The 26,848-nt window shown below is 43.5% G+C and overlaps 1 protein-coding gene across 1 annotated transcript; it reads left to right on the top strand.

Moving 5' to 3' along the window:
* Positions 1-13,628: 13,628 nt before the first annotated feature.
* On the top strand, positions 13,629-23,875 carry LOC139414180 (uncharacterized). Its single transcript, XM_071162068.1, has 5 exons — positions 13,629-13,754; positions 20,795-21,110; positions 21,507-21,773; positions 21,862-22,014; positions 22,356-23,875. Exons 2-5 carry the CDS (start codon positions 20,810-20,812, stop codon positions 22,523-22,525), a joined length of 891 nt encoding a protein of 296 aa, XP_071018169.1. The 5' UTR covers positions 13,629-13,754; positions 20,795-20,809; the 3' UTR covers positions 22,526-23,875.
* The last annotated feature ends 2,973 nt before the right edge of the window (positions 23,876-26,848 follow it).

Here is a 26,848-nt window from a genome sequence, read left to right as displayed (position 1 = left end):
GCTGGTTGACGTTATTGTTTTGAAATGCCATGTAGTCTAGTCTACACCATCCTGACACCGCAGCTAAAGTAAGGCTGCGGTGCAGAGATGTCATATAGCTGAACGACTGTAGTTGATAGAAAGCTAGGGACAACTAGTTAACCTTCAACTCAAATCCGTCAGTGTCATAAAATACAATGACTAACCACATACGACACAAACATATCCACTGTCATTACATGCCTATGGTGTCATATCAGTTCAGTCACAACCCAAGATGCTACCCGTCAATAGATAAAATTATTGTTGTATGACAGAAAACTAGGGACAACTAGTTAAAGTTAATCTTAAATATGTCAGTGTCAAAAAGCACAATGACACCATATAAGACATAACCACTATCATTCTCTCTCTATTTGGTGTCAGTTGAGTAATAATGCAAGACGCTACCTTTCATAGTATGTTTATGTCATTTCTACATTGCCATAAGTCTGAGCTTTACACCACTCCAGCCAATGGTTGGCATTGTACATGGTGATCTTAGGCTTGTGTGCGGCTGCTCGGCCATGGAAACCCATTTAATGAAGCTCCCCACGAACAGTTCTTGTGCAGATGTTGCTTCCAGGGGCAGTTTGGAACTTGGTAGTGAGTGTTGCAACTGTGCTGATGCTACATGCTTCAGCATTTGGCGGTCCCGTTTTTGTGAGCTTTCGTGGCCTACCACTTTGCGGCTGAGCCGCTGTTGCTCCTAGACGTTTCCACTTCACAATAACAGCACTTACAGTTGACCCGGGGCAGCTCTCGCAGGGCAGAAACTTGTTGGAAAGGTAGCATCCTATGACAGTGCCACATTGAAAGTCACTGAGCTCTTCAGTGCGGGCCATTCTACTGCCAATGTTTGTCTATGGAGATTGCATTGCTGTGCGCTCGATTTTATATACCCATCAGCAACGGGTATGGCTGAAATAGCCGAATCCACTATTTTGAAGGTGTGTCTACATACTTTTGGCCATGTAATGTATAATCCATCCATGAGTCATATGTTTCAAAATGATGGGGTATATAATTGAAATGACGGCAAAGCATCACATGACTGTGGCTTTAAATCTAAATCCGTTTCAACTCACGAGCCATAGACCCTGGCAGATAAACACCCCCTTATACCCTTTAGAGAGGATCGGGATATAACCAGAGAAATGTGATGAGGACACAGCACACACAGGGTGATACTGCATACAAAGCAGGCATGGCACTCAAGGAGGACATACGTTCTCTATGACGCTATGATCTAGGTAAGCATGGCTCATGACAGAGCTTCCCCATGCATCAAAGGGATTTGTGGAAACCAGAACATAGAAAAGGGAGTTAACATATGGCAATTCCACTAAGCATCAACATCAACAATGCAGCTACTGTAGTATGCCTATTGATGGTACCTTAATGATACTCATAGTGTGCAGTAAGAGAGTGTGTGAAGCAATACTGACACCTAGAGGCGTATCATAAAGAACAACAATCTGTATTCCTGTGTAGAAGATGGACAGATATGTAAAAATACCATTGCACAAAGCATCTCAGAGTAGGAGTGCTGATCTAGGATCAGGTTTTCCCTCTTATTCATTATGATTAAGGCAAAACTGACCCTAGATCAGCACTCCCACTCTCCGACACTTTATGAATACGGGACAAAATCAAAAACGTTTCCTGGTGTCTGGGGCACATATTCATAGAGTAGGAGCACTGATCTCGGATCAGGTCTTCCCTCTTATTCATTATGATTTAAAAGGAAAAACGTATCCGAGATCAGCACTCGTACTCTGAGAGGCTTCATGAAATTGGCATAATCTACGATATTACCTATTGCCCAGGCATGTTATGTTCTGTTGATCGCACATGGATGCATCCCAATACGTAGCTTGTTGTCATGGGCTGTTTGTCACAAGTCATGGTCATCATGTTATGGTTAGAGTATCTGTGTAGGGGTCAGCTATTGTGAGCAAATGCTTTGACAGAGCTTGAGTCATCTTGATCCAGTATCACTTAAACCATCAGACACCGTGGAGCCCAGATGCCAAGTCAGGCATCGATCAAAGGGGTTGCCAAGACAAACAAACACATCAACAGAGAAAAGTGCATACTGTGACTGCTTATCTATCAATTGAAACTTGTGCATACACCTGCTCGTCGAACATTTAATTTCAAAATTGTGGGCATTAATATGGAGTTGGTCCCCCCTGCGAAAACAGCCTCCACTCTTTTGGTAAAAGGAGTTCCACTAGATTTTGAAACATTGCTTTATGGACTTGCTTCCATTCAGCCTCAAGAGCATTAGTGAGGTGGTTCACTGATGTTGGGCAATTAGGCCTGGCTCACAGTCGACGTTCCAATTCATCCAAAAGGTGTTCGATGGGTTTGAGGTCAGGGCTCTGTGCAGGCCAATCAAGTTATTCCACACTGATCTCGACAAACCATTTCTGTATGGACCTCACTTTGTGCACGGGGGCATTGTCATGCTGAAACAGGAAAGGGCCTTCCCCAAACTTGTTGGAAGCACAGAATCGTCTAGAATGTCATTGTATGCTGTAACGTTAAGGTTTCCCTTCACTGGAACTAAGGGGCCTAGCCCGAGCCATGAAAAACAGCCCCAGACCATTGTTCCTCCTCCACCAAACTTTAAAGTTGTCTCTATGCATTTGGGGAGGTAGTTATCATGGCATCTGCCAAACCCATATTTGTCTGTTGGACTGTCATATGGTGACGTGTGATTTGTCACTCCATTTGAGTCCAATGGTGGCGAGCTTTACACCACTTCAGCCGACGCTTGGCATTGCTCATAGTAATCTTTGGCTTGTGTGCGGCTGCTCAGCCATGGAAACCCATTTAATGAATCTCCTGATGAACAGTTCTTGTGCTGACATTGCTTCCAAAGGCAGTTCGGAACTCAGCCGTGTTGCAACCTGAGGACAGACGATTTTTACTCGCAACGCGCTTCAGCACTCGGCGGTCCCGTTCTGTGAACTTGTGTGGCCTACAACTTGATGGCTGAGCCGTTGTTCCTCCTAGATGTTTCCACTTCACAATAGCAGCACTTACAGTTGCCCGGGGCAGGTCTAGCAGGGCAGAAATTTGACAAACTGACTTGTTGGAGAGGTGGCATCTTGAAAGTCGCTGAGATCTTCAGTAAGGCCATTCTACTGCCAATTTTTGTCTATGGAGATTGCATGGCTGTATGCTCGAAATAGCCGAGTCCACTCATTTGAAGGGGTGTCCACATACACTATATACAGTGGGGCAAAAAAGTATTTAGTCAGCCACCAATTAATTGTGCACGTTCTCCCACTTAAAAAGGTGAGAGGCCTGTAATTTTCATCATAGGTACACTTCAACTATGACAGACAAAATGATATATATATATTTTTTTTAATGAATTTATTTGCAAATTATGGTGGAAAATAAGTATTTGGTCAATAACAAATGTTTATCTCAATACTTTGTTATATACCCTTTGTTGGCAATGACAGAGGTCAAACGTTTTCTGTAAGTCTTCATAAGGTTTTCACACACTGTTGCTGGTATTTTGGCCCATTCCTCTATGCAGATCTCCTCTAGAGCAGTGATATTTTGGGGCTGTTGCTGGGTAACACGGACTTTCAACTCCCTCCAAAGATTTTCTATGGGGTTGAGATCTGGAGACTGGCCAGGCCACTCCAGGACCTTGAAATGCTTCTTACGAAGCCACTCCTTCATTGCCCGGGCGGTGTGTTTGGGATCATTGTCATGCTGAAAGACCCAGCCACGTTTCATCTTCAATGCCCTTGCTGATGGAAGGAGGTTTTCACTCAAAATCTCACGATACATGGCCCCATTCATTCTTTCCTTTACACGGATCAGTCGTCCTGGTCCCTTTGCAGAAAAACAGCCCCAAAGCATGATGTTTCCACCCCCATGCTTCACAGTAGGTATGGTGTTCTTTGTATGCAACTCAAGACAGGTGTCTTTTATACTGATAACAAGTTCAAACAGGTGCCATTAATACAGGTAACGAGTGGAGGACAGAGGAGCCTCTTAAAGAAGGAGTTACAGGTCTGTGAGAGCCAGAAATCTTTCTTGTTTGTAGGTGACCAAATACTTATTTTCCACCATAATTTGCAAATAAATTAATGAAAAATCCTACAATGGGATTTTCAGGATTTTTTTTCTCATTTTGTCTGTCATAGTTGAAGTGTACCTATGATGACAGTTAGAGGCCTCCTCATCTTTTTAAGTGGGAGAACTTGCACAATTGGTGGCTGACTAAATACTTTTTTGCCCCACTGTATACAAAAGTACGTTGCTTTGCCCAAATAATAGTCATCAATCATCACTATGTAAGGCATTAGAGTGTTGCTATGAACTATTGAGCAATCAGTTGTGATGGGTGGGACCTTTTTGTTGGAACAAGAACCATCATCGAACTCGTACATAAAATACGATTGGCACATGTGGCATACCAACCAACTCATCAACCAATTCAGTGGCCTTGTGGTTAGTGTCTGCCCTAAGATTGGGAGATTAGGGTTTTGATCCCCAGTCAAGTTATGAAATGCCTCTCTGCTTGGCACTCAGCACTGTGTCCTGTCCATAGGCAGGTTGGCATTTATTGGTCACATGCGGCACAGCCACAGTCATAAAATCAGATTTTAAACCCAACCTCACCCACACTGCTAACCCTAATGCTTAACCTTAAATTAAGATCAAAAAAGCCAATTTTTGTTTTTATAGATTTTTATGAGATAGCCAATTTTTACTTGGCAGCTGGCCCATCTAGTAGAAACCGCTCAGTTCTGCCTCCAGGGCAAGACTCATGACAAATGTCAACCTGCGTCCATAGGGTGTATATGTACTTGTAGACCAAGATGCCTCCCACTATAGAAACAGGCTCCGACAAGGCTTACTTTACTTACATGTGGCATAAGGATCAAAGAGGCAGACAAGAGCCAGCTGGCCTTTAAATTGTCATCATTTATTGTCTCATCTTCTTTACAATCATGACTGTTCTGGACAATATGCAATGAAACTACTGAGATAGATGTGGAATTAGATGCATCATCCAAATGTTTCTCATATTTGTATTTGGCTGGACAAAAACACACTTTTTACTATATGACCTAATCTCAGTTACATATACCCGGTCTTATCAGATCGGCCACACATTAGGATTTATGCACATACTCCAAAGGTTTGCATACAATAAGCACTAACTAACAACTCAAGTAGGACTTTGAAATCCTCGGAAAGTAGACATTTCCTGCCCTATAGGTACAGAGAAATAGAGAGCCGTCCCAAACACAACCTATAGTACCTGTTTTGAATACTGAGCGAGTTGAATCACAGCCAAAACAATATAACTTCATACTAATGACAGTTTACCCAAATACTGTAGTACCACAAAAGTAATTTTTATCACTAAACTTAACTTGAATGACAAAGCTTGAGTGATTTTCTGTAGTCAGATGAGGTTGCCAACGACATTCCTATGCACCTCCCAGACACTCCTATGCTCCTCCCAGACACTCCTATGCACCTCCCAGACACTCCTATGCACCTCCCAGACACTCCTATGCACCTCCCAGACACTCCTATGCACCTCCCAGACACTCCTATGCACCTCCCAGACACACTTATGCACCTCCCAGACACACTTATGCACCTCCCAGACACACTTATGCACCTCCCAGACACACTTATGCACCTCCCAGACACACTTATGCACCTCCCAGACACACTTATGCACCTCCCAGACACACTTATGCACCTCCCAGACACTTATGCACCTCCCAGACACTCCTATGCACCTCCCAGACACACTATCCAAAATGGATGAGGACAGAAGGGTCTGTGTGCGTGCATCCTGGTGAAAGGAGAGGATAGGTGAATCGAGCATGTTCCTAGAGGGGCTTGTGTATTCCTCTGTGGATCAGCAGCCGCCGGTCCCTGCATAAAGACAACAAAGAAAAACACAGTTGGTCAGGACAGAGGAGCAACTCTGAAAATGTCATGTGGAGACCTGCACCACCTATTGAAATGTACCTTTTGGTAGGTGAATCATGTGACAAATGAGGTTCTAAGGTGGTTAGTTAAAAAAAAAACATGTCTTCGTATTAATAAAACACAACAATAACTGCACCATTTCATTTTAGTAGGAGAGAATGGAGAATTGTTGTATTTACACTTGAGCTGTGATATTGCTGTCACCTTTTGACCATCAGTAGTAATGTTGTCAGTCCTATTAACACTGTCATTGTTCCAACCACAGCCAAGAACGGGGAAGGTGGTGGCCATTCATCTGGATGGATAATCTGCATTTTCTCTTCTGAGCAGAAGGGATATACAGTGCAGTTGGGAAGCATTCACACTCCTTGATTTTTTTCCTTACAGCCTTATTCTAAAATGGATTAAACTGTTGTTTTCCCTCATCAATCTACACACAATAACCCATAATGACAAAGCAAACAGTTAAAAAAACAAAAACAGATACCTTATTTACATAAGTATTCAGACCCTTTACTCAGTACTTTGGCAGCGATAACAGCCTTGAGTCTTCTTGGGTATGACGCTACAAGCTTGGCACACCTGTATTTGAAGAGTTTCTCCCAGTCTTCTCTGCAGATCCTCTCAAGCTCTGTCAGCTTGGATGGGGAGTGTCACTGCACAGCTAGAGATGTTCTGGATGGGCCACTCAAGGACATTCAGAGACTTGTCTCGAAGCCACTCCTGCACTGTCTTGGCTGTGTGCTTAGGGTCTTTGTCCTGTTGGAAGGTGAACCTTTGACCCAGTCTGAGGTCCTGAGAGCCCTGGAGCAGGTTTTCATCAAGAAGCTCTCTGTACTTTGCTATGTTCATCTTTCCCTCGATCCTGACGAGTCTCCCAGTCCCTGCCTCTGAAAAACATCCCCACAGCAAACTGCTGCCACCACAATGCTTCACGTAGAGATGGTGCCATGTTTCCCCCAGACGTGACACTTGGCATTAAATCTTGGTTTCATCAGACCAGAGAATCTTGTTTCTCATGGTCTGAGTCCTTTAGGTGCCTTTTGGCAAACTCCAAGGGGGGTGTCATGTGCCTTTTACTGAGGAGTGGCTTCCTTTTGGCCACTCTACCATAAAGGCCTGATTGGTGAAATGCTGCAGAGATGGTTGTCCTTCTGGAACGTTCTCCCTTCTCCACAGAGGAACTCTGGAGCTCATTCAGAGTGACCATTGGGTTCTTGGTCACCTCCCTGACCAAAGCCCTTCTCCCCCTTACGCTAAACACTGCTCCATATGTCGCAATTTGTGCAGCGCAAGTGCAACAAAGACAACCTAGAAGGTGACCACAGTCATGCAGCGTGTTTGAGGTGATCAATTTGAGCAAGGCAAGGTGTATAATTGCTCATCTTAAATCACGTAATGAGTAGTTATTTGGGGTGCAAGATCATTTGTAGATCACTTATTCTACGCAGTCCGACTGTAACAAAGACTACCTGGAACATGTCCACAGCCTTATTTCCACTGGCAAGTAACAGTAATGTTGAGAAGCAGTCAGGGGTTCTTTACCTCACCCTAATCTGTGCAGTGCGGCTGCAATAAAGACGACCTGGAACGTGACCAGTCATGTTTACACTGGGCTTCCCTGTCAGGCAGGTAACAGAGATATTTAGCAGTCGCGGGTACTCTACCACACACTTCACCACAGTGCTCTCGGTGCGAGTGCTGCTCAGATGGTAGAGACCCCTTTGGTTGTCCTGGTGACTCGGGTGTTGGGGGGAGGGGTGTCCAGTGGATCCTCCCTTCAGGATACCCCTCCCTGGCCTCACAGTGGTATGTTCCATGAGCAGAGCTTCCTTCACTGATGGGACACTAGATGTGTGCTGTAGTTTGCTGGTGTGGGCACGGGGGGATGTTTCCAGGTCATTTACCACTTGTGTTTTGAGTTGTAGATTGGTGGACACAAGTAAAATCTCTGCAAATATGGTACATTTCCTCAAATTTTATAATCATACTGTAGATCCCTCTTTTCATGCAGTGATGAGATGAGGGAATGATTGAACATTCAAATGAACAACGACAAATGAAACGAAGCAGAATCATTTTAACTAGAGATATTACTCATTATTATTCAGCCAAAATCTCTCATGTATGACATTAAAGAAGCAATTGAAAACTACTCAGACAGAAGGGAATGGCACCGGCATCACTCACCAGCGATGGTAAGAATAACATTAGCGTATATGAGTAGAGTGGTGGAAGTCTTGTAGTAATGTGTGTAGGTTCCTTCGTCTGTGACAGAGGCGATGAGCAGGGAGCAGTTCCAAACCTCTATGTTTGGAACTGCAGTATCGAAGAGCCCTCACTGCTGCTCGATCATCCTATTTTTCCAACTTCATTGAGGAAAATAAGAACAATCTGAAATGTCTTTTTGATACTGTCGCAAAGCTAACGAAAAAGCAGCATTCCCCAAGAGAGGATGGCTTTCACTTCAGCAGTAATAAATTCATGAACTTCTTTGAGGAAAAGATCATGATCGTTGGAAAGCAAATTACGGACTCCTCTTTAAATCTGCGTATTCCTCCAAAGCTCAGTTGTCCTGAGTCTGCACAACTCTGCCAGGACCTAGGATCAAGGGAGACACAAGTGTTTTAGTACTAGATCTCTTGACACAATGATGAAAATAATCATGGCCTCTAAACCTTCAAGCTGCATACTGGCCCCTATTCCAACTAAACTACTGAAAGAGCTGCTTCCTGTGCTTGGCCCTCCTATGTTGAACATAATAAATGGCTCTCTATCTACCGGATGTGTACCAAACTCACTAAAAGTGGCAGTAATAAAGCCTCTCTTGAAAAAGCCAAACCTTGACCCAGAAAATTTAAAAAAAATATTGGCCTATATCGAATCTTCCATTCCTCTCTAAAATTTTTGAAAAATCTGTTGCGCAGCAACTCACTGCCTTCCTGAAGACAAACAATGTATACGAAATGCTTCAGTCTGGTTTTAGGCCCCATCTTAGCACTGAGACTGCACTTGTGAAGGTGGTAAATTACCTTTTAATGGTGTCAGACCGAGGCTCTGCATCTGTCCTCGTGCTCCTAGACCTTAGTGCTGCTTTTGATACCATCGCTCACCACATTCTTTTGGAGAGATTGGAAACCCAAATTGGTCTACACGGACAAGTTCTGGCCTGGTTTAGATCTTATCTGTCGGAAAGATATCAATTAGTCTCTGTGAATGGTTTGTCCTCTGACAAATCAACTGTAAATTTCGGTGTTCCTCAAGGTTCCGTTTTAGGACCACTATTGTTTTCACTATTTTACCTCTTGGGGATGTCATTCGAAAACATAATGTTAGCTTTCACTGCTATGCGAATGACACACAGCTGTACATTTCAATGAAACATGGTGAAGCCCCAACATTGCCCTACCTAGAAGCCTGTGTTTCAAACATAAGGAGGTGGATGTGGAAGTGGGTGCAAACTTTCTACTTTTAAACTTTTAGACAAAACAGAGATGCTTGTTCTAGGTCCCAAGAAACAAACAGATCTTCTGTTGAATCTGACAATTAATATTGATGGTTGTACAGTCGTCTCAAATAAAACTGAAGGACCTCGGCGTTACTCTGGACCCTGATCTCTCTTTTGACGAACATATCAAGACTGTTTCGAGGACAGCTTTTTTCCATCTACGTAACATTGCAAAAATCAGAAACCTTCTGTCCAAAAATGATGCAGAAAAATTCATCCATGCTTTTGTTACTTCTAGGTTAGACTACTGCAATGCTCTACTTTCCCAGCTACCCAGATAAAGCACTAAATAAACTTCAGTTAGTGCTAAATACGGCTGCTAGAATCCTGACTAGAACTAAAGAAATTGATCATATAACTCCAGTGCTAGCCTCCCTGCACTGGCTTCCTGTTAAGGCAAGGACTAATTTCAAGGTTTTACTGCTAACCTACAAAGCATTACATGGGCTTGCTCCTACCTATCTTTCCGATTTGGTCCTGCCGTACATACCTACACGTACGCTACGGTCACAAGACGCAGGCCTCCTAATTGTCCCTAGAATTTCAAAGCAAACGGCTGGAGGCAGGGCTTTCTCCTATAGAGCTCAATTTTTATGGAATGGTCTGCCTACCCATGTCAACCTTTTTAAGTCTTTATTGAAGACTCATATCTTCAGTAGGTTTGAGTGTTGTCTCGCCCAGGAGTGTGAAGGTGAACGGAAAGGCTCTGGAGCAACAAACCACCCTTGCTGTCTCTGCCTGGCCGTTCCCCTTTCTCCACTGGGATTTTCTGCCTCTAACCCTATTACAGGGGCTGAGTCACTGGCTTACTGGTGCTCTTCCATGCCATCCAAAGGAGGGGTGCGTCACTTGAGTTGGTTGAGTCGCTGACGTGGTCTTCCTGTCTGGGGTTGGCGCCCCCCCTTGGGTTGTGCCGTGGTGGAAATCTTTGTAGTCTATACTCGACCTTGTCTCAGGGTAGTAAGTTGGTGGTTGACGATATCCCTCTAGTGGTGTGGGGGCTGTGCTTTGGCAAAGTGGGTGGGGTTATATCCTGCCTGTTTGGCCCTGTATCATCGGATGGGGCCACAGTGTCTCCTGACCCCTCCTGTCTCAGCCTCCAGTATTTATGCTGCAGTAGTTTATGTGTGGAGGGCTAAGGTCAGTCTGTTATATCTGGAGTACTTCCCCTTTCTTATCCGGTGTCCTGTGTGAATTTAAGTATGCTCTCTCTAATTCTCTTTCTTTTTTTTCTCTCTCTCGGAGGACCTGAGCCCTAGGACCATGCCTGAGGACTACCTGGCATGATGACTCCTTGCTGTCTCCATTCCACCTGGCCGTGCTGCTGCTCCATTTCAACCTTTCTGCCTGCGGTTATGGAACCCTGACCTGTTCACCGGACATGCTACCTGTCCCAGGCCTGCTGTTTTCAACTCTCTAGAGACAGCAGGAACGGTAGAGATATGAAAAGCGAACTGACATTTACTCCTGAGGTGCTGACTTGTTGCACCCTCGACAACTTCTGTCATTATTATTATTTGACCATGCTGGACATTTATGAACATTTTGGCCTTTCTAGGGAGTTTTTCCTAGCCACCGTGCTTCTACACCTGCATTGCTTGCTGTTTGGGGTTTTAGGCTGGGTTTCTGTACAGCACTTTGATATATCAGCTATATATAAATAAAGAAATTGGAAAAAACCATCTGTCTCATATCATTGACAGTTTTAGACAGAGGAGAAATGCTACGTCACAAGCTCCTCAGATTAGGGCTGGCAATTGCCAGGAACCTCATGATACAATATTATCACAATACTGAGGTGTCAATACCATATGTATTAAGATTCTATATGTATACTACATGACCAAAAGTATGTGGACACCTGCTTGTCAAACATCTCATTCCAAAATCATGGGCATTAAAATGGATTTGGTCCCCCATGCGATAACAGCCTCCACTCTTCTGGCAAAAGGGCTATATAAGATTTGGGAACATTGCTTTAGGGATTTACTTCCATTCAGCCACAAGCATTAGTGAGGTCTGGAACTGATGTTGGATGATTAGGCGTGGCTCACTGTTGGCATTCTAATTCATCCCAAAGGTGTTCGATGGGGTTGAGGTCAGGGCTCTGTGCAGGCCAGTCAAGTTCTTCCACACCGATCTCAACAAACCATTTCTGTATGGACCCCGCTTTGTGCACGGGGGCATTGTCATACTGAAACAGGAAAGGGCCTTCTCCAAACTGTAAGCACAGAATTGTCTAGAATGTCATTGTATGCTCTAGCGTTAAGATTTCCCTTCAGTAGAACTAAGGGGCCAAGCCCGAACCATGAAACACAGCCCCAGACTATTATTCCTCCTCCACCAAACTTTACAGTTGTTACTATGCATTCGGGCAGGTAGCGTTTTCCTGGCATCCGCCAAACCCAGATTTGTTCTGCCATATGGTGAAGCGTGATTCACCACTCCAGAGAACGTGTTTCCACTGTTCCAGAGTCCAATGGCGTCATGAAGCTACCGACAAACAGTTATTGTGGTGAAGTTTCTTCCAGAGGCAGTTTGTAACTCGGTAATGAGTGTTGCAACTGAGGACAGAAGATTTTTACACGCTTCAGCACTTGGCGGTCCCGTTCTGTGAGCTAGTGTCACCTACCACTTCACGGCTGAGCTGTTGTTGCTCCTAGACGTTTTCACTTTACAATAACAGCACTTACAGTTGGCCGGGGCAGCTCTAGCAGGGCAGAAATTTGACAAACTGACTTGTTGGAAAGGTGGCATCCTATGACTGTGCCACATTGAATGTCACTGAGTTCTTCAGTAAGACAACTCTACTGCCAATGTTTGTCTATGGAGATTGCATTTTATACATGGGGGGCAGGGAAACAAACCTGAGTCACTGGCATGAAAGGCAAACACCCAACTCATCTTTCCAATAGGGTTAACTCACTTTGTGGGAATTGCAACGTGGCTCGTTTACACTGCCCCTCCGAATGGGAAGGCACGTACCCATGATTCGACTACTCAGCCCCCTCACACGTCCGGGCCTTGCGCTCTGATGGCCTCACATCCGCCATCCTACTTCTGACACCAATGTAGTGAGCACGGGGTTGGGAAGCAAACCCGGGTCGCGAACACTTGGTGGGAATTATAATGTGTATAGCAAAGATCGCAAAGATCGCTACAGTATGATTAATTGTATTATGATATTCTGAATTTGAGACCACATCTAGGAAGGCTTCTGGGGTTTATTGAATGAAAGATAGAAAACCAAGGCGCAACCTGTTCTGTTTTGGTGCTTAGCCTGCAATTGTACTGGTGCCATGTTGAAAAATACATATCTGGAATTCTCACAATATGATCCATTTCAATCCCTATTTTCTGAATTATTTACATGTCTGTATGGCAGAATATAACAGACTTACCAGTGGGGCACAAAGAGGCCAACATGCCAACTACTGTCCACATGCTTTTGTTAAACCTACAGCAAAATAATGGAGATAATGAAGACAATAATTCAAACAAACAAACATAATACATACAAGTTTTTGTATAATGACATTGTTAATGTACTTTTAGCCTGGAATCTGCCCGTATAATTTAACTGGCTATATTGAACCTGTTTTACAAAACTATGTCATACATAAACAACTTTCAAATGAAACACAAACATTTGCGAATGTAGAGGTGCAACTTTCTATGACAGCATTAATTGAATCAAGAAATTGTTAAAGATTGACTTCATAAATGCTGTTATTCTTGATTTAATCATTCATAAATAATTTACCTCCACATGACATTGAACAGAAGTAAATGCAGAAACATACCTGTTTTGCCCCCGAACAAAATGCAGTTCTTGTAACGGTCAGTCTGAGGATGAAAGTGAAGGTATTAAAAGTATCCCTCAACTTTTATGTTGACAGTCATTTGTGATTTGAAATGTCTTACCTGGAAAATAATGGACATCACTGCCCTCGTGTGGTCATGGTGTTCACCCCTCTCATTCGCTGCCGTAGATACAGACAACTATTCTCCAAGATGTATTCATTGCGTGCCATGAGTGATTGACATATGTCTCTACCAATAGTAATACATCATGGCAATGTTCTCGTCCAATCCAGGCAGAGGATATACCAAACCAACCGGAATCAACGTTAAATATAGCATGTAGAACAGTTGCTTTTTCTTGTCATTGCATACTCTGCAATTATAGTAAAAGTGCAGACATCAGGAAGCAGAGCAAATCTAGGTTCGTGTTAAGGTTAGTGTCCTTTAAAAAAAAAATTACGTTACATTCGGTTTTGTGAAGACTTCTCTTTCGGACTTCTTGATGATAAGATTAGCTTGCTATACAGTAGCTAGCTACCACGGTCACGTGTCAGTTAACCCATTCATAGACGCAAACTAGCTTTAGCGCCTATTTTACGGTATAGTCCAGGGATAGGTGACATAATTGTTCCATTTTATGATACAAGTTTCACACTTGGTACACTAACACCAGATAGCTTAATGGACATTAGCTAAAGATTGGAGCCAGTCTGGGAAGCCGGTCAGTCAACCAGCCATCCAGATTTCCTGTTAGAAAATAGGTTAAAATAAATTCAAACAAAATGAAAATTACTTTGTAATGTTATTTACTCATTAAATAAACCCTCACAGGTAGACAACGATTCTGATCATAAGATACTCGTAAGACCATAATATGTGCCATATTGAGGTCATTTTGACCATATTCCAGCAGCAAATTTCCCACACAGCTTGGACATGTTGAAATACGTATATTTTTGGCTATAAGTGCCATCGCAGATTTAGTCCATTACCCCCTGGCGGTCATTTCCAACATGGCTGCTGAAAAATAGTCTAATAAACCCAAGATGGGTAACCTGCTTGGATAGATGTCACCAGGGGTTCTCTGCACCGGTCAGAGAGCAAGCTGACGGCAGAGACAGTGCCAAAGTTCACATATTTATTGAGGACTTGTGGTTGGACATGGTAAAGTTGGATTTGTGTGTGGTTCTGCAACAGAGAAGATGCATTCCAAGCAGGTTGCATAACATAAAAGGTAAAGGTGATAAGGATTACTATTAAACCAATATATCTCAAATAACAAAAATAAGGAAATACACATGGATAATAGGAAATAAACTTTCTCTTAACTTGGACACACACAACTGTAAAAAAAAACTGGACAGGATTTAAGTACAAAAAAAGGTGTGAATGAGCCTGTCAGGGAAGTCCTGATAATTAGTGACAAGTGTGTGGCATTGACAGAAAGGTGAAATCAACTTGGTTGATCAAGTTCATCTCAGTAGATTCCTCCTTTTGATGATCAGCGTGGCAGATGTGTTGCTACCTACCCTCACCACCTGGGTGCGACCTGTCAGGAAGTCCAGGATCCAGTTGCAGAGGGAGGTGTTTAGTCCCAGGGTCCTTATGAGCTTTGTTGTACGCTGAGCTGTAGTCAATGAATAACATTCTCACATAGGTGTTAATTTTGTCCAGGTGGGAATGGGCAGTGTGGAGTGCAATAGAGATTGCATCATCTGTGGATCTGTTTGGGCGGTATGCAAATTGGAGTGGGTCTAGGGTTTCTGGGATAATAGTGTTGATGTGAGCCCTTACCAGGCTTTCAAAGCACTTCATGGCTACAGACGTGAGTGCTACGGGTCTGTAGTCATTTAGGCAGGTTGCCTTTGTGTTCTTGGGCACAAGGACTATGGTGGTCTGCTTGAAACATGTTAGTATTACAGACTCAATCAGGAACATGTTGTCAGTGATGTCAGTGAAGACACCTGCCAGTTGGTCAGCACATGCCCGGAGCACACGTCCTGGTAATCCGTCTGGCCCCGCAGCCTTGTGTATGTTGACCTGTTTAAAGGTCTTACTCACGTCGGCTACGGAGAGCGTGATCACACAGTCGTCCTGAACAGCTGATGCTCTCATGTATGCCTCAGTGTTGCTTGCCTCAAAGCGAGCATAGAAGTGATTTAGCTCGTCTGATAGGCTCGTGTCACTGGGCAGCTCGCGGCTGTGTTTCCCTTTGTAGTCTGTAATAGTTTGCGAGCCCTGCCACATCCGACGAGCGTCGGAGCCGGTGTGGTATGAATCAATCTTAGCCCTGTATTGACGCTTTGACTGTTTGATGGTTCGTCGCAGGGCATAGCGGGATTTCTTGTAAGCTTCCGGGTTAGAGTCCTGCACCTTGAAAGAGGCAGCTCTACCCTTTAGCTCAGTGCAAATGTTGCCTGTAATCCATGGCTTCTGGTTGGAGTATGTACGTACAGTCACTGTGGGGACGACGTCCTCAATGCACTTATTGATAAAGCCAGTGACTGATGTGGTGTGTTCCTCAATGTCATCGGAAGAATCCCGGAACATGTTCCAGTCTGTGATAGCAAAGCAGTCCTGTAGTTTAGCATCTGCTTCATCTGACCATTTTTTTATAGACCGAGTCACTGGTGCTTCCTGCTTTAATTTTTGCTTGTAAGCTGGAGTCAGGAGGATAGAGTTGTGGTCGGATTTACCAAATGGAGGACGAGGGAGAGCTTTGTACGCATCTCTGTGTGGAGTACAGGTGATCTAGAATTTTTTTCCCTGTGGTTGCACATTTAACATGTTGATAGAGATTTGGTAGAACTGATTTAAGTTTCCCTGCATTAAAGTATCCGGCCACTAGGAGCGCCGCCTCTGGGTGAGTGGTTTCCTGTTTGCTTATTTCCTTATACAGCTGACTGAGTGCGGTCTTAGTGCCAGCATCTGTCTGTGGTGGTAAATAAACAGCCACGAAGAGTATAGCTGAGAACTCTCTAGGCAAGTAGTGTGGCCTGCAGTTTATCACAATATACTCTACTTCAGGCGAGCAAAATCTAGAGACGTCCTTAGATTTCGTGCACCAGCTGTTGTTTACAAATATGCACAGACACCCCCCCGTCTTACCGGAGTGTGCTGTTCTATCCTGCCGGTGCAGCGTGTTTCCCGCTAGCTGAATATCCATGTTGTCATTCAGCCACGATTCCGTGAAGCATAGGATATTACAATTTTTGATGTCCCGTTGGTAGGATATCAGTTTATTGTCCAATGATTGCACGTTGGCGAGTAATATTGACGGTAACGGCAGCTTTCCTAGTTCTGCCTTCTGCGGGTCCGGACGAGGCATCCGGCTCTTCGTCCTCTGCCTAACTTCGTTTTGCGAAAAATTGGGATGTCTGCCCTGTGGGGTGTTTGGAGAAAATCGTGTGAGTCCTGCTTGTTGTTGTTGAAGAAATCTTTGTCTAATCCGAGGTGAGTGATCGCTGTCCTGATATCCAGAAGCACTTTTCTTCCGTAAGATACGGTTGCAGAAACATTATGTACAAAATAATTTACAAATATCGCTGGGAAAAAACACATAATTGCACAACTGGTTAGGAGACCGTAAAACGGCGGCCATCTCCTCCGGCACCGTGGTTCACTACATTCTTAAAGAAAATGATGTACTTTTTACTCCATACATTTTCCCTGGCTCACAAAAGTACTCTTTACATTTTGACTGCTTAGCAGGACAGGAAAATGGTCTAATTCACAACCTTATCAAGAGAACATCCCTGGTCATCCCTACTGCCTTTGATCTGGCAGACTCACTAAACACATGCGTAATTTGTAAATGATGTCTGTGTTGGAGTGTGCCCCTGGCTATCCGTAAATAAAATGATGCTGTCTGGTTTGCTTAATATAAGGAATTTGAAATAATTTATACTTTTGATTCTTAAGGCTATTTTAGCAATGACATTTACTTTTGATACTTAAGTATATTTAAAGTACATTTGCTATTAAAGTAGTTCTACTTAAAAAAAAAACATTTTACCCCCTTTTCTCCCCAATTTCGTGGTATCCAATTGTTAGTAGTTACTATCTTGTCTCATCTCTACAACTCCCGTACGGGCTCAGGAGAGACGAAGGTCGAAAGCCATGCGTCCTCCGAACAGTGCGCATCCCACCCGGAAGCCAGCCGCACAAATGTGTCAGAGGAAACACCATGCACCTGGCGACCTGGTTGGCGTGCACTGCGCCCGGCCCGCCACAGGAGTCGCTAGTGCGCGATGAGACAAGGATATCCCTACCGGCCAAGCCCTCCCTAACCGGGACAATGCTAGGCCAATTGTGCGTCGCCCCATAGACCTCCCGGTCGCGGCCGGTTGCGACAGAGCCTGGGCTCGCACAGCTAGCAATGCGATGCAGTGCCCTAGACCACTGCGCCACCCGGGAGGCACCACGTAGTTCTACTTATACTCAAGTATGACAATTGGGTACTTTTTTCACCCCTGTTTATGAGGTACTGTACCTCAGGGGAGCAATATCTTGAGACTTCCTTAATATTAGACATTGCACACCAGCTGTTATTGACAAATAGACACACACCACCACCCCTCGTCTTACCAGAGGTAGCTGTTCTGTCTTGCCGATGCACGGAAAACCCAGTGTCGTCGTTCATCCACAACTTGGTGAAACATAATATATTACAGTTTATAAGATGTTCTGTTGGTAAGATAGTCTCGAACGGAGCTCATCCAGTTTATTCTCCAGTGATTGCACGTTGATCAATAGAACGAATGGCAGGTTACCCACTGGCAAACAATTTCTCACAAGGGACTCGAATCTGCGCTGATTTTTTAATTAGAGATTAATAATTCACTTTTTCAATGCTAGTTAAGGATACTATAGTTATCACATTTTACGTTGGATTCATTAACTACAAAAAGCTAAGAAGTGTTTTCATTTAAATGTTGGTGGTACTCTGCGCACACACCAGTGGCGTGTATTCATGGATGCCAAGGGAAGCCAGGATTCCCCAAAGAATTTACAACAAAAAATCATTTGTAAAAAAATAAAATAATAATAATTTATCTTTCGTCTCTCTGTGTTTCATAAGTGTTATTCAACAAGTTGAATGTATCTCACTGGAGAAAGCATCCGAGCGAACAAAACAGTTATCTATTTGATGCTGTCTGGTCAAAATAAAGTATTACATTGTTGCAAGCATTTGGCCTCCCTTTATTAAATAATAGCCAACCAGCGTTGAGCTAAAGTGTCAAAGGAAGCCAGTTTGGATTTGGCTTCAGAGCAATCACATCAGAAACCAAACATCATGGAGATAGGAATTTAGACTTTTTTTTATGCGATTCTGATCCAACCATACATTCATACATTGTGCCCTGACCATACACTGACCTGAGAGGATGGAAGTTCAACATGTAGCTAGATGTAGTATGCTAATGTTTACTAGCTGGCCTGGCGCATTGTTGCTCCTGAAGTTAAGTTAGGCTAGCGAGCAAGCATTTTAGCCAGGTAGCCTAGGACAACAAAAACTAAAACTGTGTACTGTATGAGAGAGTCATAGACTGTTTAGGCAACATGAAAGAAAAGGACGGCATTGGCATTTCTACAAGTAGGGTGAGTCAACATGTTTTTTCTACTTGCACACACACACTCACACACACAGAAATCAGAACCATGGACAGCCACACCATATTTTGTTTAAGTTGATTGGACTTAATCGTTTTTGGTATCTTTTAGTTGTCACTGTATTAGACTAAGCATAGGTGATTAGATGATGTTGAAGTTGAGATGGTGCTGGAAGAGTGGCGGCAACTCCTGTTTTCTTTACGACTTGCGGTAACTCTCTGTGGTTCTAAATTTATAGTTGTTTCGTAGTCCGAAAATGTCAGAAACATTACCTTGCTTGACCTTGCTGTAGGTCATGTAACTGCTTGTTACATGCAATATGTTTTGTGGACTTCACCAGACAGATGTTGCTCTCTGGTTTTGTAATGAAACAATTGTGTGGTTGAATTTATTTTGCCACTGTGTCATCTTATTGTCTTGGCCTTAGGCCTATATATCACAATGTCAATGCGTGTATGAACTAACAGGTTATAGTGGGGGGGCTTGGCTTTTTTGGGGGGGGGGCTTGGCTTCCCCAGTGATGTTACTCACGCATCACTACTTGGGTGGAATCATTTAAAAGACCCAGATGCAGGACAACCGGATGATTTTGCTGGACATTCCCTGAACATTTTAGCCTACATTAATAAAAATATTTGGCAGTTAGGCCTACTGTCCTTTTCAAGTTTAGCTGGAATTTAAGCCGAAAGGATTTAAGAAATATGATTGGTTGACAATAGGCCTATCTGTGACATTGGCCTACTTCTCGTCTTGCGCAAAATATCAAATCTCAACAACGATTGGAGAAGTGTTTAACATTACCAGTAGGCTTAGGCTACCACATCCTTATGATATATATATATTTTTGTGACTGCAAGAGACAAGTTGTAATGTGTGACTAAAATAAGAGACAAATTAACATTTTTTCTAAATTAGTGTTGTTTGAATTTGTTGATAAAATGTCGGACATGATTGTTTTGTTGCGGGACAAAGGGTCAAAATGCATGACTGTCCCGCACAATCCGGGACATGTGGTCACCCTAACCGCTACTGGCACACACAAGCTTGTAGCTCTGGTCCAATGTTAAGCCAACTCTCAGAAGTTCAGACATTGAACGTTCCTTCCACACCATCGTATTTTCGGGAACAAAAAAAAATATATATATAACGATTTTGGAGGTTTAAAAAGTAACAGTAAGGAACGATATAAGCCGTTACTTGTTTTGGTTCAAACTGGTCCAGAACTTTATTTTGCTGGTTGGAACAGTACTGGAACGGAACCCAAAAAATGGTTATGTTCAAAATGAAACGATTGGGAAATGATTTGGAATCCAACCCTTGGTGTAAACGGAAGAAGGACGCAAAACATTTCTTAAGCGGAAGCAAACGGAACGAATTGGGGAGGGACCTACCTGAATTTGTCCAATACAAACTCTAGTTTTAGTTGCAACTGTTTGGCTAATGATTACACCTTTGTTGTCACTGAAAAATACTGTCTTCTGCAACTGTAAAACAGTGGACAGTAATTTCCTATTTTGCATTTGTGACATAATTATTTTGATGTGATATGTTTTCTAAAACCGTAGGCCATTTGAGAATCTATTTAAGTTCAGATGGTGTATTTGGCTGTTTTGGCTGCCAGAAACTATTTGCCTTTTAAATAGAACATGTACTGTAAGGTAGTCTTTTATTGGGCTACTTGTCAGTATTCCCCAAATGTAGATTCAGATCAAAAGGCTCCGTGTGCGATTCTCACCGACCTAGCATAACTATACAACTCATAACAGTGATTCTGATAAGAGTCTGTATCGGTCAAGCATATCAATATGCACTGCAGTCTAAAAAATAAATATGATCATCATATAAGTCGTTTTTCAACAGGTGTGGATTGTGAAGATGGAGGGAGAGCATCCTCATGAGGAGAAGCAGACTGAAACTGCTTGCTGTGCATCCCAATGTCCCAAAGATGGAGAGGAAAGGCAGGGACAAGGGGCTATGTTATGGTCCATCCAGGAGGCAGTGGAGAGGCAGACCATGCAGATAGGAGCGTCCGCCTGTGGGGCAACGGCCGTAGTGGACGTCCTACAGGCCCTCGGCATCATTGTGGCACCCGAGACGGCTGACCGGTGTGTGCGGACGTGCCTGAGGAGGAACGAGGCGCCGCTACCCGATTACCTGTTCTCCCGGAGCGAGGCTGGTACTGACCATTGACCGCTTACTGTCCTTGTTCTTTTTAGCTAACAACCGTGCACTGTTTTCACAATAATCACCTGACCGCAATCTAACCTAATTACCACAATTTATGACAAGAATCTTTGGCCCCAACCCTGATTTGACTTAACACAACAGCCAACCACAACACTCATCCAGCAGTCTACTCTGACCACAACCCTTAGAACTTCCTCATTATACCACAATTTTTCTAACTGGACCACAGGCCCTCAACCATGACCACCAAATGCTCTGTTAACTGTGTTAACAACTGTGTGTGTGTGTGTGTGTGTGTGTGTGCGTGTTTGTGTGTTTCTGTATTTATTTTCCACTGTTGTATATCTGTGATACACCCTCCTCTCTGTCTCTTCCCCTCTCACAGGCGCCACACACGCACAGCTGATAGCTGGGGCGGAGCAGGCCAGTGGTGGGCGCGTGCTGGGTCGCCACTTCCCCCTCCACCCTCGCCGGCGGGTGAGGCTGGTACCCTGGCTGGCACAGTGGATCCAGAAAGGGGCAGTGCCCGTGGCCACCATGAACATGCAGCTGGCAGTGCCAGAGGGAGAGGAGGTTCCCGACGCATGGCACCACCAACTCATCTTTGGGGTCGGACCCGACACTGTCTATATGACCAACCCCCTGGATGTGGGTAAGTCGTGTGGGTGTGTGTCTGAGTGTGTGTGTGTGTGTGTGAAAGAGTATAACCTGTGTGTGACTTCATGCATTCTATGTCCCAGTGAGTGAGCGGGAGGTGCATCAGCGACTCTGCAGTGAATCTGTGTTGCTGATACGTCGAGAGGATGTGCTGCTGAGATTGACAGCTGACGCCCCTCTGTCTAGCCTATCAGATGACCAGTCTGACCCACGCTGGAAAGCCCTGGATGTGGAGGGTGAGAGAGAGATTTCACTGCTCTCTGTTACTCTGGTCATGTTCCCCTGCTCAGATCTTGCATGCATCAACCAATGGTTGTGTGTCACGTCATCGACTGTGTTATGTAAAATACCTATCCAGCCACTTTAAGATCTGGCATGCGTCAGTAACGCCTGGGCACAGGAAGGCGCCCTATGTCTCTCTCTCTCTCTCTCTCTCTCTCACTCTCTCACTCTCTCTCTCACTCTTTGTCTCAGAATAACACACAATTTAGTTCTGCCAAAGCAGGATGTCAATGACGTGTGTGTGTGTGTGTGCACACCTGTGCATTTGTGTGCGTGTGGTCCTTTACTCCCTTAGGTCAATTGAGGCAGATGATTCGTGAGGAAGACCATGATGATGAAGATCAGTTTAGGATGAGCCATGTTGTGATCCCCGCAGCGTACAGTTCAGGTGTGACAGTCTTCGCCCTCAGAGACTCAGACCAAGGACAGGAGCTTCTCCACACCCCTGAACTCCCTTTGCTTTGATATGGCTGGACAGTGGACACATCATTACCAAAAATCTTGCTCTGATTGGACAATGCATCTTTGACCTTCCCGCTATTGTTACATGTATTCGGTGAGGGGAAATGTTCAGAAACTGGTGATAGAAATGTCATTAATAGAGCTAACATGGTTCCTTATTCTACAGGTAAGAGAGGCTTGTCTGTTCTACATATTATATTTCTATCTGAACATCCAACAACATTGCACCCTGCTGAATGTGCCCCAGGCGTATTCAGTGAGGTGAAGCACTCAAAAACAAAAAAGAAGCACTCAAAAACTATAGAATTGATAGAGCTGACTCAATTTCCTATTCAGACACAACTCATAATTCTGATATGTCTATCTATAATATTGGCCAGTCATGTTGTACACAATACATTTTTTATCTGAACGTTCAGTAATGTTACTCCGACCTGAACGAGGCCCTGCTGCTGTACAGTAGGATATCCGTCCCTGACAGTAATACTTTGTTTGAACACTTTTCTGGGTCGTATTCACTGACATAAAGCAGAAGAAAATGAACCGAAACAGGGAGTGACTCCCTGAACTTACCCAATAACAAACATTCATTTTCCTATTCCATTGCATAACGTTTTGCTACAGTATGCACTAATGAATACGACCCTGATCTTATGTGTGTGATGTTAAGAATAGCCTACTTGATGTATGCCCCTGCACCAGTGGAGGCTGCTGAGTGGAGAACAGCTCGTAATAATGGCTAGAACTGCGCAAATAGAATGGCACCAAACACATAGAAACCATGTGTTGGATGGACTTGATACCATTCCACTAATTCCGCTCCAGCCATTACCAAGAGCCTGTCCTCCCCAATTAAGGTGCCACCCACCTCCTGTGCCCTGCACATTGAAATGGTGCACGGTTTGAAACCCTGTCTTCTGCAGTAGGACAATCAACCCTAATGCGCCACTCTGTGCAATACCAGATAAGCTAAATCTGTGGCACTGGGATGTAAATGTGATGCTGTGCTCATCTACACAGATACAGATTAGGTGTATATTGTGAGTGTGCTCATGATTTGCAGTTTTATGTACTCAAGATTTTTGGCTACCACTTATTTGGCCAGTTTCCCAGACACAGATTAAGCCTGGTCCTTGAAAAAGAATGATGTTCAATGGAGATTCTCCATTAACAGTAGCAGTTGAGTCTAGGACTAGGCTTGATCTGTGTCCAGGAAACCAACCAAATATGAAACAATGTTTAAATCAATCAACATGTATCTGTTGTCGTTCCAGGTTGTGATGTTTGTCATTGTTAACTCCCTTTTATTTGTAAGCTATCAAAATACATAAAGAGTCGCAAGACCTATATATATAACAACTCCCAGTCATTTATTGGGTAAAACACCAACGTTTCAGCATCACTGCCTTCTTCAGGGTAATGTCATGAATGCTTAAACCAGGTTATGAAGACAAACGGTGCAATTAGTGTAACCAATGACAATAGTGAGGGGTGTAAATGAATTGAGTGAAACTTAAATACAGTGCATTCGGAAAGTATTCAGATCCCTTCCCTTTTTCCACATTTTGTTACATTACAGCCTTATTATAAAATGGATTAAATAAAAAAAAATCCTCATCAATCTACACAAAATACCCCATAATGACAAAGTGAAAAAAGTGTTTTTAGAAATGTTTGCAAATTTATTTGAAATTAAAAACATTACTTATTTACATAAGTATTCAGACCCTTTGCTATGAGATTCGAAATTGAGCTCAGTTGCATCCTGTTTCCATTGATCATCCTGGAGCTGTTTCTACAACTTGATTGGGGTCCACCTGTGGTTAATTCAATTGATTGGACATGATTTGGAAAGGCACACACCTGTCTATATAAGGTCCCACAGTTGACAGTGCATGTCTGAGCAAAAACCAAGCCATGAGGTCAAAGGAATTGTCCGTAAAGCACCAAGACAGGATTGTGTCGTGGCACAGATCTGGGGAAAGGTGCAAAAATAATTATGCAGCATTGATGGTCCCAAGAAGAGGTTTGGAACCAGCAAGACTTCCCGGCCCGGCCAAACTGAGCAATTGTGGAAAAGGGCCTTGGTCAGGGAGGTGACCAAGAACCCAATGGTCACTCTGACAGAGTTCCTCTGTGGAGATGGGAGAACCATCTCTGCAGCACTCCACCAATCAGGCCTTTATGGTAGAGTGGCCAGACGGAAGACACTCCTCAGTAAAAGACACATGACAGCCTGCTTGGAGTTTGCCAAAAGGCACCTAAAGGACTCAGAACATGAGAAACAAGATTCTCTTGTCTGATGAATGCAAAGCGTCACATCTGGAGGAAACCTGGCACCATCCCTACGGTGAAGCATCGTGATGGCAGTATGATGCTGTGAGGATGTTTTTCAGTGACGGAGACTGGCAGACTCGTCGGATCGAGGGAACGATGAACGGCGCAAAGTACAGAGAGATCCTTGATGAAAATCTGCTCCAGAGCCCTCAGGAGCTCAGACTGGGGCGAAGGTTCACCTTCCAACAGGACAACGACCCTAAGCACACAGCCAAGACAATGCAGGAGTGGCTTCGGGACAAGTCTCTGAATGTCATTGAGTGGCCCAGCCAGAGGCCAGACTTGAACCCAATCAATCATCTCTGGAGAGACAGTTATTTATCTTTAACACATTTGCAAAAATGTCTAAACTTTTTTTTTGCTTTGTCATTGTGGGGTATTATGTGTAGATTGATGAGGGGAAAAAACTATTTAATACATTTTAGAATAAGGCTGTAACGTAACAAAATGTGGAAAAAGTCAAGCGGGCTGAATACTTTCCGAATGCACTATATATATTGAATTGTTTCCAAATTCATTACATTTTTGTTACATGTAATATTTTGGTTCAACCATAATATATAATAAGCATCAAAAGGGGGAACATATTGGGTGTATGCTAATAAGTCGTAGAAATAATATATTCATTTATAAGACTTATTGTTCATAAGAAGGGCCTGAGATCCAAGTCAATTTTCAGACCACTATAGGGATCAATGTTTTTAGACAGGATATCCGGTAGGCCTCCCTCTGTTGTAGTAGGATCTCGAGTTTTACCTCCTTTCCTAGGTAGATGAACATGCTCAATGCCTGTGTATTTGATGGGAGAGGATGGTTAGCTTCAAAGTGAGCTGATACTTGATAGTCAGTATTCTTACACCTGATTGAGCTGCGGTGTTCAGCAATGCGTTATTTTACTTGTCTTTTCGTTTGTCCTACGTAGGCTTTCTCACATGAACAGGTGATGGGATAGATTACTGGCTTATATTTTCTCTGAATACAAAGACTGTTGAATTGTTTTTCTTCTTCGGTTTAGTTTTTAGCAAACTGAGATATTGAGATGTTCATTATTGCAGCATCAAGGGTTTTGTCCTTGTAGCCTCTCATTTTGAATTTCTGTCATTTTCTTAGCATTGCTGTCAAAATCTGACTGGTGGCCACAGATTAATTTAACCCTGCGTAGCTAGCTGTATGGTAGACCATTCTTGAGGGGAAGGGGATGCATACTATCCGCACGCAGCAAGGTATTGCGGTCTGTGGGCTTTGTGTATAACTCTGTGTGTAATGCATCACTCTCTTTGATCCATAAATCCAGGTAGTTTTATTTTTCTCTCATCAGTCTGCATGGGGAATTTGAGGTATTCAGAGCTCTTGTGTAGCGGAGTTTGGAATTAATTTAGTTCCTGCTGACTTCCTTCCCAGAGCACAAAGACATCTTTGTATCTCTTCCATAGAAGTGTTTTACAAAGTAGGGTGTGTGTCTCTGTTTTGTAAATGAGTGCTTCCTCAATTTGTCCCACATACAGGTTTGCATAGTTGGGGGCAAAGTGGAAGCCCACGGCTACACCCAGAATTTGAAGGAAAAATTCTGACACCAAGACAGTCATTTTTGGATAATACCAATTCAGTGAGTTGCAAGGCAATCATTGGATGAAGCAAGTGAAGGGTCTCTCTGCTGAAGGACGTGTTGCAGCGCCTGCAAGCCTCCAGTGTGTGGAATATTAGTGTACAAGCTCCACATCAAAAGTGGCCAGCAAGGTGCCCGCTGGTATCCTTAAGCCCTCTATCAATGAGATCATGTGACTAGTCTATTGTATTTGAAGTAAGATGGTAAATTCTCAACCATCGGTTTAATGTGGTGTTCCAGACTTAGAAATATTGGACGTCACAGCGTTAAATTAAGCTACAATGGGTCTACCTGGGGGAGGAGAATTTTTTGAGTAATTTAGCGACTGTATGAAAAGTTTATCTTGGGAAATTTCACACAAATTCACATTATTTTTGGGTGAT

Source organism: Oncorhynchus clarkii, chromosome 7 (assembly GCF_045791955.1).
Source record: "Oncorhynchus clarkii lewisi isolate Uvic-CL-2024 chromosome 7, UVic_Ocla_1.0, whole genome shotgun sequence".
NCBI classification, from domain to species: Eukaryota; Metazoa; Chordata; class Actinopteri; order Salmoniformes; family Salmonidae; genus Oncorhynchus; species Oncorhynchus clarkii.
This window is presented reverse-complemented; position numbering and strand designations above follow the sequence as displayed.

Excerpts from the sequence above, each read along its gene's own strand:
- LOC139414180 (XM_071162068.1), top strand. The coding sequence starts at position 20,810 with ATGGAGGGAGAGCATCCTCATGAGGAGAAGCAGACTGAAACTGCTTGC. Across the intron at positions 21,774-21,861 it reads GACCAACCCCCTGGATGTGG|TGAGTGAGCGGGAGGTGCAT; the intron begins GTAAGTCGTGTG and ends TCTATGTCCCAG. Across the intron at positions 22,015-22,355 it reads GAAAGCCCTGGATGTGGAGG|GTCAATTGAGGCAGATGATT; the intron begins GTGAGAGAGAGA and ends TTACTCCCTTAG.